Genomic DNA, 16388 nt, shown 5'->3' on the forward strand with positions numbered 1-16388 from the left:
GATGGCACATGCAAAGCAATGTTATGGACCCCATGTTGGGGTGAGTTTTTGGTTATTGTTATGTTACTTAAAAAAAAATGCTAATAAAAAATTTAAATTTAAAAAAAAAAAAAAGAGTACTTGTGGGCCATTGGTTGAGTCCTCCTCTCTCCTGCCCAAGTGGCTGTTGCTGATTCTGTCAGTAAAATGTAACCAACTTAAATCTGGCAGTTATTGGCTCTCCCTACTCTCCCCCATTGGCTGAGCCGCTTGTTGCACTGATTCATAGAGGAAAGAAAGAAAACCTTTCTTTGATTGGCTGAGGGACAGAGAAGGAGGGAGACAGCTGGAGAAAGTCAGAGAAAGACTGTTGGTCTGAAAAGTACCACTAAAGGACCCTGCGGTAGAACTCATTGGGGCTGGTGCTGACTACGGCTGCCAGTTCCAGTTTGGTGGGAAATCCATGGAGATTCTATGGTGGAATTTTTGGAGTGCATAGGAGTTCAGGCTTCAGAGGTTCTTGCTGTGGAAGCTGACTGGGTGATTTTCAGAACAGTCACAGACTTTCAGCCTAACCTGCCTCACAGGGCTGTTGTTCAGATCAAAAGAAACAGAGGAGAATGATCGAAGCTGCTTTGCCCCCCCTTACTGTGGAGAAAGATAGCCTACGTAGAGGCTGCAGGGGGAGAAGGCTATGGAAAGATAACGGGAAGGAGACAGGGTTGCCAACTCCAGGTTAGGAAATTCCTGGAGATTTATGGAGTGCAGCCTGGAGAGGGTAGGGTTTGAGGAAGTTTGGTACCTCAGACAGGTAAAATGCCATTTCCTCCTAGGAAACTACTATTGTCAATCTCCAGGTGAGAACCTGGGGATATCTGTGTTCAAAAAACTAAATAAGATTACTCAAAAAATTCTTAATAAAAGATCTGTACCAGCTTAATGCAAGAATGGAATTTACTCCAAATACCAGTTCATATAATATAATATACACTTAAAGCATTAAGTCTGTAACCAGAAGCTTATAACTTTTACAAAGAAAATTACAACAGTAATAAATCATACAAAGGAACAAAGTCACTTAAAGAGTCCAAACAAGACAAGCTGCTACAGTGTAGCAGTATTGACACACAGACCTCTCTGTGGAAAAACGTTACTGTGCAGAGAACTCTTGAATCAAAATAATTGCAGTGTTATGAAGACTCGTTGAATGAAGTATAAATTATAACACATTTCCTAGGTAAGTTACGTTTTTCGAATACCAACTTCCTCTGATCAAAATACTTGAGGTCTCGTGTGTGCGCTTATATTATTTATGTGTAAAGGAATGATTGTATCGCAACACCTACGTTTATTTGAGTAAAACATTATAAAATACAATTGCTTGGACTATTCTTGGCTGAAAACCCGAACTCCGTATCATTGAAAGCAAATATCTTCACTCCTAAATTCGCTCTACCAAGTCTCTTAGCTAATTTCCTGATTAAAAATAAGAGACTTAAAAGCATTGCTGGTAACACAATGCTAAAAGACAATATGAACGCAGTTTCTCGAAATGGTATTAGCGGTTCTCTTTCGAGAAACTGTGTTCATATTGTCTTTCAGCATTGGTTCCACGTAGGGTTGTCTCTCCCCACAAGGCTGAAACCTGACCCAACCCTTGTGTATCTGGAGTGAGGGAAAGGGCCTTCTTCTCTGCCTTCTTGCTTTCTCCTCAGCACAGGGTTGCCAGCTTCCAGGTGGGGCCTGGAGATCGCCTGCTTTTACAACTGATCTCCAGCTGGCAGAGATCAGCTCCCTTGGAGAAAATGGATGCTTTGAAGGGAAGAATCTATGGCACTGTGCCATGCTGAGGCCCCTCCCCTCCCCAAACCCTGTCCTCTCCTAGATCCATCTCCAAAATCTCCAGGTATTTTCCAACACAAACCTGGCTACCCTACTGCAGCATGAGGAACAGCTGATCAAGGTGCCTGGAAGGCAAGCTAGCCATGGTGAAAGGGGGAGTAAAACCATCACCAGACCACTGTGGTCAGGTTGCTCTTTTCCTGGGTAGCTGCCATGGTGGTGGGTTTACTCTTTCCTTTGCAGCCAGTTGAGGTTGCTCTCTTCCCAGCAACTGCCTGGGTGCTGGGATGGAAGTGCAGAGGCTACGGAAAAGTATGTGTGTGGGTACTGGAAAGAATGGCCCTTTACTTCAATTCTGGGCACAAGCCTATAGCTCAGGCAGGCTCATAGCTTACCTGTTGTCTGTTCCCTTTGTTTGTACTGCCACCTGCAATGGCCTTACCCACTTCCCTGGAACTTGGTGCAGGTGCCACAGTTGGTAACTGAGCTCAGAAGAACCACAAAAAGCATGCCAAAGAGCCAAATCACTGATTTAAATAAACAAATATATCACATTCATAAGCCTTTTCATCACCATGTCATACAAAGCAATTTACATCTGAATAAAATGTTCAAAGTAACAGCTGCCTCACAGGTAGAAATTCAGCAGAAAAAAGGTTTTTATCTCCATGTACTTTTAAGCTTATCTTGCTTTCTATATATGAATTACTTATATGTTCATCAACGTTTCTTATTGGCTGCATAAGTTATTTATAGGAAGACTGGTGCCACGAAAATAAAAACAGCTAGATTCTCTGCCAACTAGCATAAGAATTATCAAGGTGGGCAGCTGTGTTGGTCTGAAGCAATGTGACAGAGTCCAATAGAAAACTTTGTTGATCTTAAAGGTGCTATTGGACTATAGCTTTGTCACATAGCATAAGAACTATGCTATGAACCTTGATCAGTTCCGCAGGGCCTGCAAGACCACCCTTTTTAAATTAGCTTATGAATAACTGGAAATCCGCCATCAGCATCAACTAGAAGAGTGTCAAGGATAGCGTTATAATATGTTTTAGTTAATTGTTTTAATTCAGGCTTTTAAGGTTAATTTAATGTTTAATTTAATGTTTTCAATGTAACTGTTTTATTGTTGGTGCACCATGGGGCACCGTATTGTTAGCCGCCCTGAGCCTGCTTCGGCAGGGGAGGGCGGGGTACAAATAAAATTTATTATTATTATTATTATTTAAAAATTGTCTGTTATACAGCACAGTATACAATACTGCATGGGTACTTATTTTGTCCAAGCTGTAGCAACATCAAATGCTTATTTGGTTTAATAAGAGTATGAAACCGCATCTCTAAGCCAGTGGGAGATTGGCTGTGGTTGTAGAGTTGGATGTTATCAGTTATATGGATAACACAACCTCTGCATGTCATGTTCTAAGCAGCTGGGATCAGCTGTGAGAACAGATGCTAGGAGAGTTGTCCACTGTGACCAGATAAATTCCTAGTGATTTGGGAGCAGGGCTTGGGGAGAGTACAGGGCCAGCTCAGCCACTAGGCAATCACTTAGGGTGCTAGCCTATGCCCATAATGAAGAGTGCATAGTTAGCCCTCCTGTGGCATAAATTGGCTGGTGCTCTGGACACTACCATACATTGATGCACCTGGGTGGTCAGCAGCCAGGGCCATCTCACATTACTGGGTCTGGGAGCAGTGACAGTGTGACAAACAGCAGACCTATATACCACAATACTGCACAAATGTATCCAGGGCCTTCTCCCATTGCTGAAACCAGGAGTAGTGGTACATAACAGCCATGGGCACCACCATGCCACATCAATGCACCCAGGCTGCAGGGTTCCCACATTATATTGTATTGCTTCGCACTAAGAGACAAATTCAGCTTTGTACTGGAACAAATCTTGAGTGTTTCTAATATTGTATTTCTACTTTAATGAATTTGTTTCAAGTTGATACAATTGTTTATATTAGTAATTTATTCAGGTTATAACCTTGAATACTTAAGTTTTCCTTTTCATGGCTGTGATCACACGCACTAAATAATGCACTTTCAATTCAGTTTCAATGCACTTTCCAACTGGATTGTCAGTTTGCACAGTAAAATCCTGTTGGAAATGGATTGAAAGTGTCTCTTTATTGTTAAAACTCACCTGAAGGTCAGCAGCTCTAGGTGACCACTACCTACCACTTCAAACTCCAAAGCTACTACCTATACGTTATGGAAGATGGCTAGTAGTTTAGTAAACATGAGCTGAATCTGGACAATGTGACCACATACTTAATTACAATATTTGCTACCCTTCCCCCATGGTCCCCAAAAGACTTATATGCAATTATACATCACATCAGCATCAAGGCTACCACATGCAGGGCTTCTTCTGAGTAGGACCGCAGTTCCGGTTGGCTTGGTGTCAGGGGGTGTGGTCTAATATGCAAATGAGATCCTGCTGGGCTTTTTCTACAAAAAAAGCCCTGGCCATATAAAATGAACAGATTATAAACCATACATACATTAGAAACAAAAATGCTTGGTTTTATGGTTTAGGTTTTATTAAATTTATACCCCACCCTCCCCGCCGAGGCAAGCTCAGGGCAGATTGCCAAAAGTACCACAAAGCAAGTCATCTAGTACAAATTAGAATTGTCAGCCTCCAGGTGGGGCTTGGAGATCTCCCGCTTCTACAACTGACCTCCAGCTGGCAGAGATCAGCTCCCCTGGAGAAAATGGCTGCTTTTGAGAATGGACTCTATGGTATCACTTCCAAACCCCACCCACTCAGGATCCACCCCCAAAGTCTCCAGGTATTTTACAACATGGACCTGGCAACCTTAAGTATAAAGTACGTCAGGTAGTACAAGTGAGTCTTTTCGTTTCACTAACCCAGGCGGCCACCTAGAAGGTGTATGTCAGGAAAAGCTGTGCCACTGGCTTTTGCTAAATGTTTAAACTGACGCTGGTTCACATTCAAGCCCTGGACTAAACCAGCCCTGTCCTCCTCTTTTGGCTTTGCTTTTCCTTTCAGAGAGGCCAGAGCCCGTTACAGTCACGCGCGCTCGCCCTGGCCCTGGCCCTGGCCGTTGCGTTTCCCATCCGCAAGGCCCCGCCTCCTGTCACGTGTGCGGTATGTCACCGCTTCCCCCCCTTTCTCCCCAGCGTCCTGTGGGCGGGGCGCGAGTTCCTCTCGCACCTGGCTGGCTGGCCGGCCTGTCGGTTGATCGCCGCCCTTGAGCGGCTGTTTCGTCGCCGGGACAACCTGCGGGCTCGCGCTGTTGCCGTTTTCCTTTGACAATGGTGAGTTCTCCTCTTTAACGGTCGCGCTTGGGCCGTTGAACCGTTCTTCAGCTTTCCCTCTCGCAGAGGAGGAGGCGGGGCTTCTCCGGGGGGAGGCAATCGCCGAGAGCGGCTGCGAGGAAACAGGCTGGCTCGTCAGGCGCCAACAACAGGGCGGGGTTCATGCGCTTGGTGGCTGTTGTGGTGTGGTGATAGCTGGGAAGGCCCGGGGTTGGGAGGGGCAAGCCTGTAAAGGTGCAAGAGACGGCGGGCGTCGTCATCCTAGGCTGGGTCTCTCCGCACAACTGTAGGCTAGAGTAAGGAAGATGTCTAGGGCTAATGTGGGTGCAGCCGGGGTGAAGAAATGTGGGCGTTCCTTTTATGAGACTGCAGGACAATGGGGGCGTGTGTAGTTTGAGAGGGTTATGGGATACATCTAAGATGGGAGGGCATGGGTGGGGACTTGGGTAGGATGGGATAAGGAAATTGTGAAGCGATCGATCAAGGAGGTAAACAGAAAAAAGTAACGGCATGCACGTGTGAATTGGGGGAAGGGTGGCTGCAGATGCTACTCCATACTCTGAGGCCCCAGTGGTCTGCTGACTTCAGTGGGATGCAGGGGAGGTGGGCAAAATGGGAACGACAAGATTGCTCTAATCCACCATTTGGGGAGGGAAGAAGCCTCAGCAGGGTATACTGCCATAGACTCCATCCTCCAAAGCAGCAATACTGGCTTAAGCGGGGTCAGGTCTGCCTTAGAGGTGGTGGGGTGACTACCAGTGGAGACCACAAATGTATGTGATGCTAAAACACATTTTTGCTGTTATAGGAAGGAGTTGAATGTTGCTAATTGCTGGATAGAAGAAAATCAAATGAAATGAGCTGTAGTTGATGCAGGCCTTACGTTACAACATGCAGGAAATTTAAAGACACAGCTTTAATTTTTGTAGCTGATTATGTCCTCTAGTCATATTCTTTCTACTGATGCTGTAGAAGTAATTCTGTGACAGTGTCTGGGGAAAAATGTTTCTAGCTTGATTTTTTTTAGCGCGTGTATTCATTGTTGCACAAATTTCTGTTTAAATAAAAACAAGGATTCCAAAATAGCTTTGTGCTTATAAAAGAACTACAGCTACATTCCTTGAAGTCCCATTTCAGTAACCTTGAAATTTTGAAAGAACAGGTCAGGACCTGCAAGAAACTTGTGGGAGTGGCTAGCCCATTACCCTAATCTTTGCTTTCTTTGCTCTTCATTTTCTCTCAATTTCTCATTATTTCTCCCTCCTGCTATCTCATTCCTGAGAGCCAGTTTGGTGTAGTGTTTAAGCATGTGGACTCTTATCTGGGAGAATTGGGTTTGATTCCCCACTTCTCCACTTGCAGCTGCTGGAATGGCCTTGGGTCAGCCATAGCTCTAGCAGAGCCGTCTTTAAAAGGGCAGCTTCTGTGAGAGCTCTCTCAGCCTCACCTACCTCACAGCATGTTTGTTGGGGGGGGGGAGGTAAAGGAGATTGTGACCACTCAGATTCAGAGTGAAGGGCGGAATATAAATCCAATATCATCTCTCTCTCTCTTCCACACCTGTCAGTTTTTCTATGTGCCCCCACCTAATCACTGTCTCTTTTTCTGCCTCCCCACCTGATTACTCTCTCTAACTCCGATCACTCTCCTGGCCTCCTGCCTGCTTCCCCCCACTTGCATAGTAGCAGCAGTGGCAGTGCTCCTAACCACCCACCTGCTTCCTCCCATCACAAAACCAGCAGTGGTGGCAGTGGCTCTCCAGGAGTCACAATGGATCTCCCAACTAGAAAGATCAATTCCCCTTAGGGTTGCCAGCTCCAGGTTGGAAAAATTATTGGATATTTGGGGGGTGGTACCATGGGATGGTGCCATTTGGGGAGGGAAGAAGCCTCAGCAGGGTATACTGCCATAGACTCCATCCTCCAAAGCAGCCATTTTCTCCAGGAGAACTGTTTTCTATCACGATCTCCAGCTGTCACCTGGAAGTTAGCAACATGAGTTGTCCTGGAGGAAATGGCTTATTTGGAGGGTGGAGTCTATAGTCATATCTGTCTGAGGTCCCTCCCCTCCTGAACCCCCCCCCCCAAACTCCACACCTCAAATCTCCAGGAATTTTCAACCTAGATTTGGCAACCATATCTTCTTTCTGCCCAACAGCCCACCTACATTTATCTGCCTGTCTGTCTGTCTTCAGCTATCCATTTCAACCCCCCCCCCCACACACACACACGCAGCCTCTGCCTAGAAAAGTTATGTTCTTTCTCAACAATGGGAGCCAAAGCAATTTATATTATTCTGTTCACCTTTGTACCTGTACAACAGAACTGTGAGGTAGGTTAGACTGGAAATAAGTGACTGGTCCTAAATCACCTAGTGAACTTCCACAGCAAGATGGGGATTTGAACCTGGTTCTCTCAGACACTACTCTGAAGCTCTAGCTACTACACTGGCTTTCATTGAGGGGCTGCTGGTGAACAGTAGCAAGCAGCCAGACCTGAGTCATGCAAGTCAGACAGTCCAAATCAGCCAGAGGTTGGTGCCAGGCCTAGGGTTGCCCACTTCCAGATGGGACTTGGGGAGCCCCCAGAATTACAACTAAACTGCAGACAACAGAAATCTGTCACCCTGGAGAAAATAATTGCTTGGGGTGTAGGGTGAACTCTGTGGAACTATACCAATAGCTTGATGAGGCCTCTCTCCGCCTCAGACTTCATCGCAAAATCTCTGGTGATTGCCCAGATTGCCTGGAGCTGGCAGTGCTAGCCAGGCCTGGCCCCAAAACAGGCCTGCCACCTCCTCTTGCCTTGTTACTCACAGAAACCAAGCCTTTGAATACTGTGGTTACCTAGCAACAGCCACTGAGGGAATCCATTGCTTAAAGCTACAGGTGCTCCTTTTTATAATTTTTGGGTTTTTAAAGTTGTCCAGTGTATTTTTCTAAAAGCTTTCACATTTGTTCTGCAAACCTGGGCCCCTTTTCAGGTTTGTAGAAAGATCTATCTATTCACAGCTCCAGACACTGGATTTAAGTATCCAAAGATTTGGCTGATTTCACTATTAGTATACAGATGTCCAAAAAGCTGTATATTTAATGAATGAGGTCAAGTAAATGATGCACAATAAGAGAAAGAAAGAGACTGCTTAAATTGCACATTTGTAATCCTGCTTTTCTAGGACCCTAATGAAAAAAGCAGATACTGATTTGGAGTAGCAAATATACATTTATAAAGAAAAGAGGCCAAGAAATAACCTCTAAGTTATTTAAAAAGCTGTATTCAGGCTATCTTTTGTACTTCGTTTGATAGTCATAAGATTTTCACACATCACATTTTGGACACATACCCCCTAAGGCCCAAGCCACATGTGATATTATAGTTTCATTATTGGACTTCCTACATGTGATATAGCTCTAAAAAATGTTGGGTGAATTCCAGTCTGCTATATTATTGAGAGGGGTTTAAAGAAACAAACAAAAAAAACCCCCTTCCATGCAGGTTGCCTACTCAGAGCCAGTGTGGTATAGTGGTTACAAGTGTCAGACTAGAATCTGTGTGACATAGGTTTAAATCCCCATGTGCCCAGGAAGCCTGCTGGGTGACCTTAGGCCAGTCGCACCCTCTCAACCTAACCTATCTCACAGGATTGTTGTGAGAATAAAATGGAGGTAAGGAGAATAATGTAAACTGCTTTGGGTCCCCATTAGGGAGAAAAGTGAAGTATAAATGAATTATGTTAATAAATAATAAATGGCAGTATATGTGGTACTTGTGTCCCCCCCCACTGCAGCTTAAAACAGCTGGAGATAGGGCAGTTCTGTTCAAATGATCAGTGCAGGCTGGAGAACAGGTATTGTCTTCCTTTTCTCAGTGCCACTGCCCTAATTCTGGCTTTTTAGAACCAGATTACACACTGGTAGTTCCTATTACGTTTTGTAATTTTGGCTCTTCTGCTTTTGCACTATAGCAGTCTTTGAAATCATCTGTGCTTGACTGAAGAAGAGCTGTTACCTGACAAACCTTTTCTGTTTCAGCAACTATCTTCAATCATTATAGGTGGTGTAGTGGCTGGGAGCAACCAGAAAAGAACAGAAGAGAAGCCATGTTGGATCAGGCCAGTGGCTAATAGCCACTGATGGACCTCTGCTCCATATTTTTATCTAACCCCCTCTTGAAGCTGTCTATCCTTGTAGCCGCTGCCACCTCCTGTGGCAGTGAATTCCACATGTTAATCACCCCTTGGGTGAAGAAGTACTTCCTTTTATCCATTTTAACCTGACTGTTCAGCAATTTCATTGAATGCCTACAAGTTCTTGTATTGTGAGAAAGGGAGAAAAGTACTTCTTTCTCTACTTTCTCCATCCCATGCATAATCTTGTAAACCTCTATCATGTCACCCCACAGTCAACGTTTCTCCAAGCTAAAGAGCCCCAAGCGTTTTAACCTTTCTTCATAGGGAAAGTATTCCAACCCTTTAATCATTCTAGTTGCCCTTTTCTGGACTTTTTCCAATGCTATAATATCCTTTTTGAGGTGCGGTGACCAGAATTGCACACAGTATTCCAAATGAGACCGCGCCATCGATTTATACAGGGGCATTATGATACTGGCTGATTTGTTTTCAATTCCCTTCCTAATAATTCCCAGCATGGCGTTGGCCTTTTTTATTGCAATCGCACACTGTCTTGACATTTTCAGTGAGTTATCTACCACAACCTCAAGATCTCTCTCTTGGTCAGTCTCTGCCAGTTCACACCCCATCAACTTGTATTTGTAGCTGGGATTCTTGGCCCCAATGTGCATTACTTTGCACTTGGCCACATTGAACCTCATCTGCCACGTTGATGCCTACTCACGCAGCCTCAATAGATCCCTTTGGAGTGCCTCACAATCCTCTCTGGTTCTCACCACCCTGAACAATTTAGTGTCATCTGCAAACTTGGTCACTTCACTGCTCACTCCCAACTCCAAATTTATGAACAAGTTAAAGAGCATGGGAACCCAGTACTGAGCCCTGCGGCACCCCACTCCTTACCGTCCTCCACTGTGAAGACTGCCCATTTATACTCACTCTCTGCTTCCTATTAACTAGCCAGTTTTTGATCCACAAGAGGACCTGTCCTTTTACTCCATGACTCTCGAGCTTTCTAAGGAGCCTTTGATGAGGAACTTTATCAAAAACTTTCTGGAAGTCAAGGTAAACAATATCTATTGTGTCTCCTTTGTCCACATGTTTTTTAACCCACTCAAAAGAAATGTAACAGGTTAGTGAGGCAAGATCTTCCCTTACAGAACCCATGCTGAGTCTTCCTCAATAACCCGTGTTCATCAATGTGCCTCCTCATTCTGTCCTTAATAATGGTTTCTGCCAACTTTCCCGGTATTGAAGTCAGACTGACTGGCCTGTAATTTCCTGGATCTCCTCTGGAACCCTTTTTAAAGATGGGGGTGACATTTGCTACCTTCCAGTCCTCAGGAACAGAGGCAGATATCAATGAAAGAGTACATATTTTTGTCAGAAAATCCACAAGTTCAACTTTGAGTTCTTTCAGAACATTTGGATATATGCCATCTGGACCTGGTGACTTAATAGTTTTTAATTGGTCTATCAGTTGTAGGACCTCCTGTCTTGTCTCCTCAATCTGACTCATGTCTTTCAACACCCCTTCCAAAATTAGTGGTTCTGGAGTGGGCAAACACTTCTCGTCTTCCACAGTGAAGACAGAGGAAAAAAATGCATTCAGCTTCTCAGCCATTTCCCCATCCTCCTTCAGTAATCCTTTTACCCCATGGTCATCCAAGGGCCCCACTGCCTCCCTGGCTGGTTTCCTGCTTCTAATATATTTGAAGAAATTTTTATTGTTGGTCTTTATGTTTTTTCAATATGCTCCTCATAGTCCCTTTTTGCCTGCCTGATCACAGTCTTGCATTTGATTTGCCACAGCCTGTGTTCCCTTCTATTAATCTCACTCAGACTAGCTTTCCACCGCTTAATAATAATAATAAGTTTTTATTTATACCCTGCCCTCCCCACCGAAGCAGGCTCAGGGCAGCTTACAAGGAGTCCTTCTTACCTTTTACAGCTTCCATTACTTTGTTTGTTAACCATGCAGGCCTTTTCTTATACCTGTTTGTGCCTTTCCTGACTTGTGGTATATATTTTATCTGAGCTTCTAGGATTGTAGTTTTAAATAGCCTCCAAGCTTTCCCAAGGGTTTGGACTGTATTTACCTTTCCTTTCAGTTTCCTCTTCACATGCCTCCTCATCTCAGAGAATTTACCCCTTTTAAAGTTAAACGTGGTTGTGCTGGTCTTTTGGGACAACTCTCTATTTATACACATGGTGAAATCAATAACGTTATGGTCACTGCCCCCAAGCGGTGCAATCACTTTTACATCTCTCACCAAATCTTGGGCATTATTTGGGACCAAATCCAAGATCGCCCCAACCCTGGTAGGTTCTGAGACTATCTGCTCCATTGCACAGTCATTGAGAGCATCAAGAAACTCAATCTCTTTCTCCCGACCAGAACACATATTGACCCAATCAATCTGCAGGTAGTTAAAATCACCTATTACGACACAGTTTTTATATTTCGCCACTACCTTTAATCCTTCCATCATATTATAATCGTCCTCTATCTTTTGATCCCATAGTTAAATTTCCTTTTGGGCCCTCTATTTCAACCCAAAGCATTTCTAGAAGGGAATCTACCGTAATTCTCTGACCTCAGTCTTACTGGACCGTATACCCTCTCTGACATACAGAGCCACCCCACCTCCAACCCTTCGCTCCCTATCCTTCCTTAACTTATATCCAGGAATCATCGTGTCCCACTGATTCTCCTCATTCCACCAAGTTTCTCCCAACACTAAACATTCCAACTCACCAATTTTACTTTGAACACTTCTAACATTTGCATTAAAAAATCTATAATTTTCCGCAACCTTCCTCCTGCCACCTTGAGACTTTGGCAGACAGTCCATACTGTTTGTCACCATCTCAGTAGACAACTCTGATCCATTACCTGGTAGAAAAGTAACAGCTAACCCTTCATCTCTTTGAGATGAGTCCTCCCGAACCAGAGACATTTCATCTCCTGTCGGCTTTCCCCCAAGATTTAGTTTAAAAACTGCTCTGCCGCCTTTTTGATTTTAAGTGCCAGCAGCCTGGTTCCATCTGGGGACAAGTGGAGACCGTCTCTTTTGTACAGCTCCCGCTTGTTCCAGAAAGCATCCCAGTGCCTAACAAACTTAAAGCCTTCCTCCTTACACTATCGTCTCATCCACACATTGAGACTTCTAATTTGTGCCTGTCTCTCTTGTCTTGCACATGGAACAGGTAGCACTTCTGAGAAGGCTACCTTGGAGGTCCTGGCCTTAAGTCTCTAGCCTAGCAGCCTAAATTTTTCCTCCAGGACCTCACAACTGCATTTCCCCACATCGTTGGTGCCAACATGCACCACGACCACTGGCTCCTCCCCAACACTGTCTTATCAGCCTATCTACTACACGCGTAATGTCCGCTACCTTTGCACCCGGCAGGCAAGTCACCATACGGTCAGTACGCGATTTTGCCACCCAGCTGTCTACTTGCCTAAGGATCGAATCACCAACTACCAAGACCCCTCCTCTTTCCCTGCCCAGGGATGGTTCCTTGGCGTGAAAGGAGTCCCGCTCACCAACTGAGGAAGAGGTCCCTTCTGAGGGCACATTCCCCTTATCTTCAGCACGGTGCCCTGCTCCCTCTCGACCCTCATGCTCCCTGACAGCAACGGGGCTGCCACGTTCAGAGCGGGGCTCATCTGATACGCCCCCGAGAGTCTTCCCCGAGTGCCTAACTGACTGACTCTGCTTCTCCAGGTCAGTCACCTCGGCCTTAAGGGTACGAACTCATTCCTTGAGGATCAGGATCTCCTTGCATCGAGCACACACCCAAGACTTTTGTCATGTGGGCAGATAGTCATACATGTGACACTCAGTGCAAAACACTGGAAAGCCCCCACCCCCCGCTGGCATTCTACCTTCATGATAGCTTTTTAAAAAAAATATACAGTCCCCTTTAAATCCTGTTTGTTTATGTGGCTTCCCTTCTGGAGGGTTAACTTACCTTATTGGGAGCACAAGGAAATTAGGGATCTGGGTTCCTGGTCCTTACAGAGCCCCCAGGCTAAGAGCCACAGGCCAAGAGCCCATAACAGGCTTATGACCCAGTCCGGGTCCTACCATTTCCCAAAGATGCGATCAAAGGGGACAATCCAGAGATCAACTTGAGTGGACAGGCAGAGCCTTGTCTGCTTTTTTTCCTATCCTAACTACTTTGCCTCAAGGAAATTTCTGGTCACGGCTGAAAACACAGTTCTGATTTAATTTTTTTTTTTTAGGGGGGGTGGGTTCAGTACCATTTCCCCACACTTGCAGTGCTTTAAATATTTCCCCTCACACTTTATAGGGATTCAGCAGCAGATTTGGTTCTGTACTCAGATATGCTGCCATTTCATTTGTTATGGCCCCAAAAGATTTATGTTGAGCGACACTTAGTCATGGATTTCCTGGATTCTGTGAACTGTTTCAGATATTGTGCAATGTCAGAAATTATTATTATTTGGTTATTTATAGTTTGTCTTTCTCACTGAGACTCAAGGTGAATTATATAGTATATATCAATGACAATCAGTGGAGGGGACATCCAGTGAACAGTGCAATAGGGTTTAGACTACAGAAATCTGAAAAAAATATATACATCTGGATTTTCTACCAACTGTTTGCCTGAAAGAAAGTTACAGATTTCTTGTAAATTATAAATACATGGTACTTACATTTGCAAACAAACGTTCATACAAGTCAGATACCTGAAATCCAAAATGCCCAAGTTACAGACCAACAACAGACAGTGCCTCCCCACTTTTTGCTGAGGGGTAATGACAATAACAAGAAAGATGGCACTGCTTAGTTTTGTCCTTTTCCTGCTGCAAATCACCCTTCACCCCACATCTGCATTACTCCCCTTCAGCATTTCAGATACACATTTCCCAAAAAGAAACAAACTAGAAGGAAACATAGTTCCTGGGTTGTTGTGTGTTAACATGTGGCATATAATTTTACTCTAGGAGTACAATCCTAAATAGTTACACTGTTCTAAGATCATTGACCTCAGTGGGTTCAGAAGTGTGTAATTTTATTTAGGATTGTATTGTTAATGTAAAGGTCTGCTTCCTACTCACTAGGAACTTCTGAATTATGTTAGAGTTTCTGTTCCTTTCTAGAGCCTAAACATATCAAGCCTTTTTGATGGATTGGAAAAAAAAACTTCTTTGATTAAGTGAATGAAAGATAAGAGAGTTTGTGAATGTGAGAGTTGTAGCCACCAGGGGATGGGGAGAGAAGAGAGCAACAGAAATGTAACTAGGTGAATAGTCCAGTTGTCTTACATGTTTTCTCAGCTTTATTAGCCACTGATTCCATCCAGTTTTTATTTTGTTTGCGATATCACCAATAGCTTGACCTAAAAAAATCATATTGATTGGGTCTTGCAGAATATTTCCACTGGTGCTGGTTTCCTCTGATGCAAAGAGCTGTGTGCCCATGGAAGAGGCTCTGGTACCAGAGGAGAATGCCACCACCAGTGGAAAAGTTATGTAAGGTCAACCCTAATACTATAGCACTGTTGTGATTACTGATCTCATTTAGTGATATGCTAAGGGTCAAACTAGATGCGAGGGAGGTAGCTATTCATACTTCTGTACCATACATTTTCTTTTTCTATCAAATGGTATTTGATTGAAGATTAGCATTTCCCATTCCTCTGACTTAATTTAACCATGGTCTATAGTTTCAAGCTCTTTTCTCCCTAAGCTGGTTTGATACTGGGGGAGAAAAGTGATTGAGGAGACAGTACAAGAAAGTGTGAAGAGAGTTCATTTCTTTCTACTCACATGTTACTTTTGATAGAAGTGCACTTTTCTGTGAAGAAGGCAGACACGTGAAGAGTAAGAGGGAGTGCCCTGGCTTTTTTAGTTTGCCCCTGAGCTGATAGAAGCAAAGGCCTAGTCTGTGCATGTTATAGGATAAGATGAGAGACTACACCATTTCATACTATAGGTGGAGAGAGTAAGTTGCTTAATGCTTTCCCACATAAAACTTTCATCAAATAAAAAAGTACCTTAGGAAAAAAGGTGGTAGCCCAGTTCTTTATGCGCTGCTCTAGATTTCAACTTAATTTCCTATAAGTGGCTGGAAGCTTCAGACTGGAGGCAAAGGATTACATTTCTTGAAATAGTACAGTCGATTCTACTACCTCAGTATTCTGTTATCTCACTCTTCTGCATGTATAGACCAGGCCAAAAGTGACCAAAACTTTATTAATGAATATTATTTTTCTATTGTTATGGTATTTGCAATTTGTTGTGATCTGTTGAAGGTACTGTGCTGGAAATTCTGCAAGTTGTCTTGTTGGTAGTAATTTTAAATTTTAAAAAAATACTCAGAATCTAAGCAGGGTCAGCCCTGGTTAGTATTTGGATGGGGGACCACCAAGGAAGTCCAGGTTGTAAGACAGTGGCAAACCACCTCTGAATGTCTCTTTGCCTTGAAAACCCCATGGGATCACTATAGGTCAGCTGTGAGTTGATAGGGGGGGGAAGCATATCTAACTATGAACCTATATGTTTTAGTGACGGTTGCCAGGGGTTTTTTTAGTAGGAAAAAGCTCAGCAGGAACTCATTTGCATATGAAGCCACACCCCCTGGCATCACCATTGTTTCACACAGGTCTTTTTTGTAGAAAAAGTCCAGCATTTGCACATTATGCCACACCCCCTAATGCCAAGCCAGTCGGAACTGCGTTCCTGCTCAAAAAAAAAAGCCCTGACTGTTGCAACAAATATGCAGTACTTATGCTTGCTTAGGACATATGTGAAATTTTCAAAATGAGAAGTAGATTTTAATAATATATTTGATAAATCTTTTAGATTTCCTTGTCGATAAACCAACATGTAGATTATGTAAAGGAATTGTTTGATAAATTAGTGTTTGTCTTTTAGGCTGTATCAGAAGATGAAGCCCTTATTAACAAAAAGCTACCCAAAGAACTTCTTCTAAGGTAATTTTAATGATACTTTATACTAATCCTCTTTCCATAGAAAAATCTATCTCATATTAACCACCTTGTTTAGGATAGTTAATATATGCTAAGTACTGATTTAATGTGGCGCACAATGTACCAATAGTTGCTTAGAGCAGAGGTGTTGAACTAATTTGTTATGAGGGCC

The 16388-nt window shown here is 43.7% G+C and overlaps 1 protein-coding gene across 1 annotated transcript in view; it reads left to right on the forward strand.

Annotated features, from left to right (window-relative positions):
* Window positions 1-4997: 4997 nt before the first annotated feature.
* FBXL2 (F-box and leucine rich repeat protein 2) overlaps window positions 4998-16388 on the forward strand; it is a 59045-nt gene continuing 47654 nt past the window's right edge. The window contains exons 1-2 of the mRNA XM_060247538.1: window positions 4998-5122; window positions 16161-16219. Coding sequence (XP_060103521.1) covers window positions 5120-5122; window positions 16161-16219 — 62 coding nt within the window. The 5' untranslated portion in view covers window positions 4998-5119. The remainder of the gene's footprint in view (window positions 5123-16160; window positions 16220-16388) is intronic.

The sequence above is a fragment of the Heteronotia binoei genome, chromosome 10 (assembly GCF_032191835.1).
Source record: "Heteronotia binoei isolate CCM8104 ecotype False Entrance Well chromosome 10, APGP_CSIRO_Hbin_v1, whole genome shotgun sequence".
Lineage (NCBI taxonomy): Eukaryota > Metazoa > Chordata > Lepidosauria > Squamata > Gekkonidae > Heteronotia > Heteronotia binoei.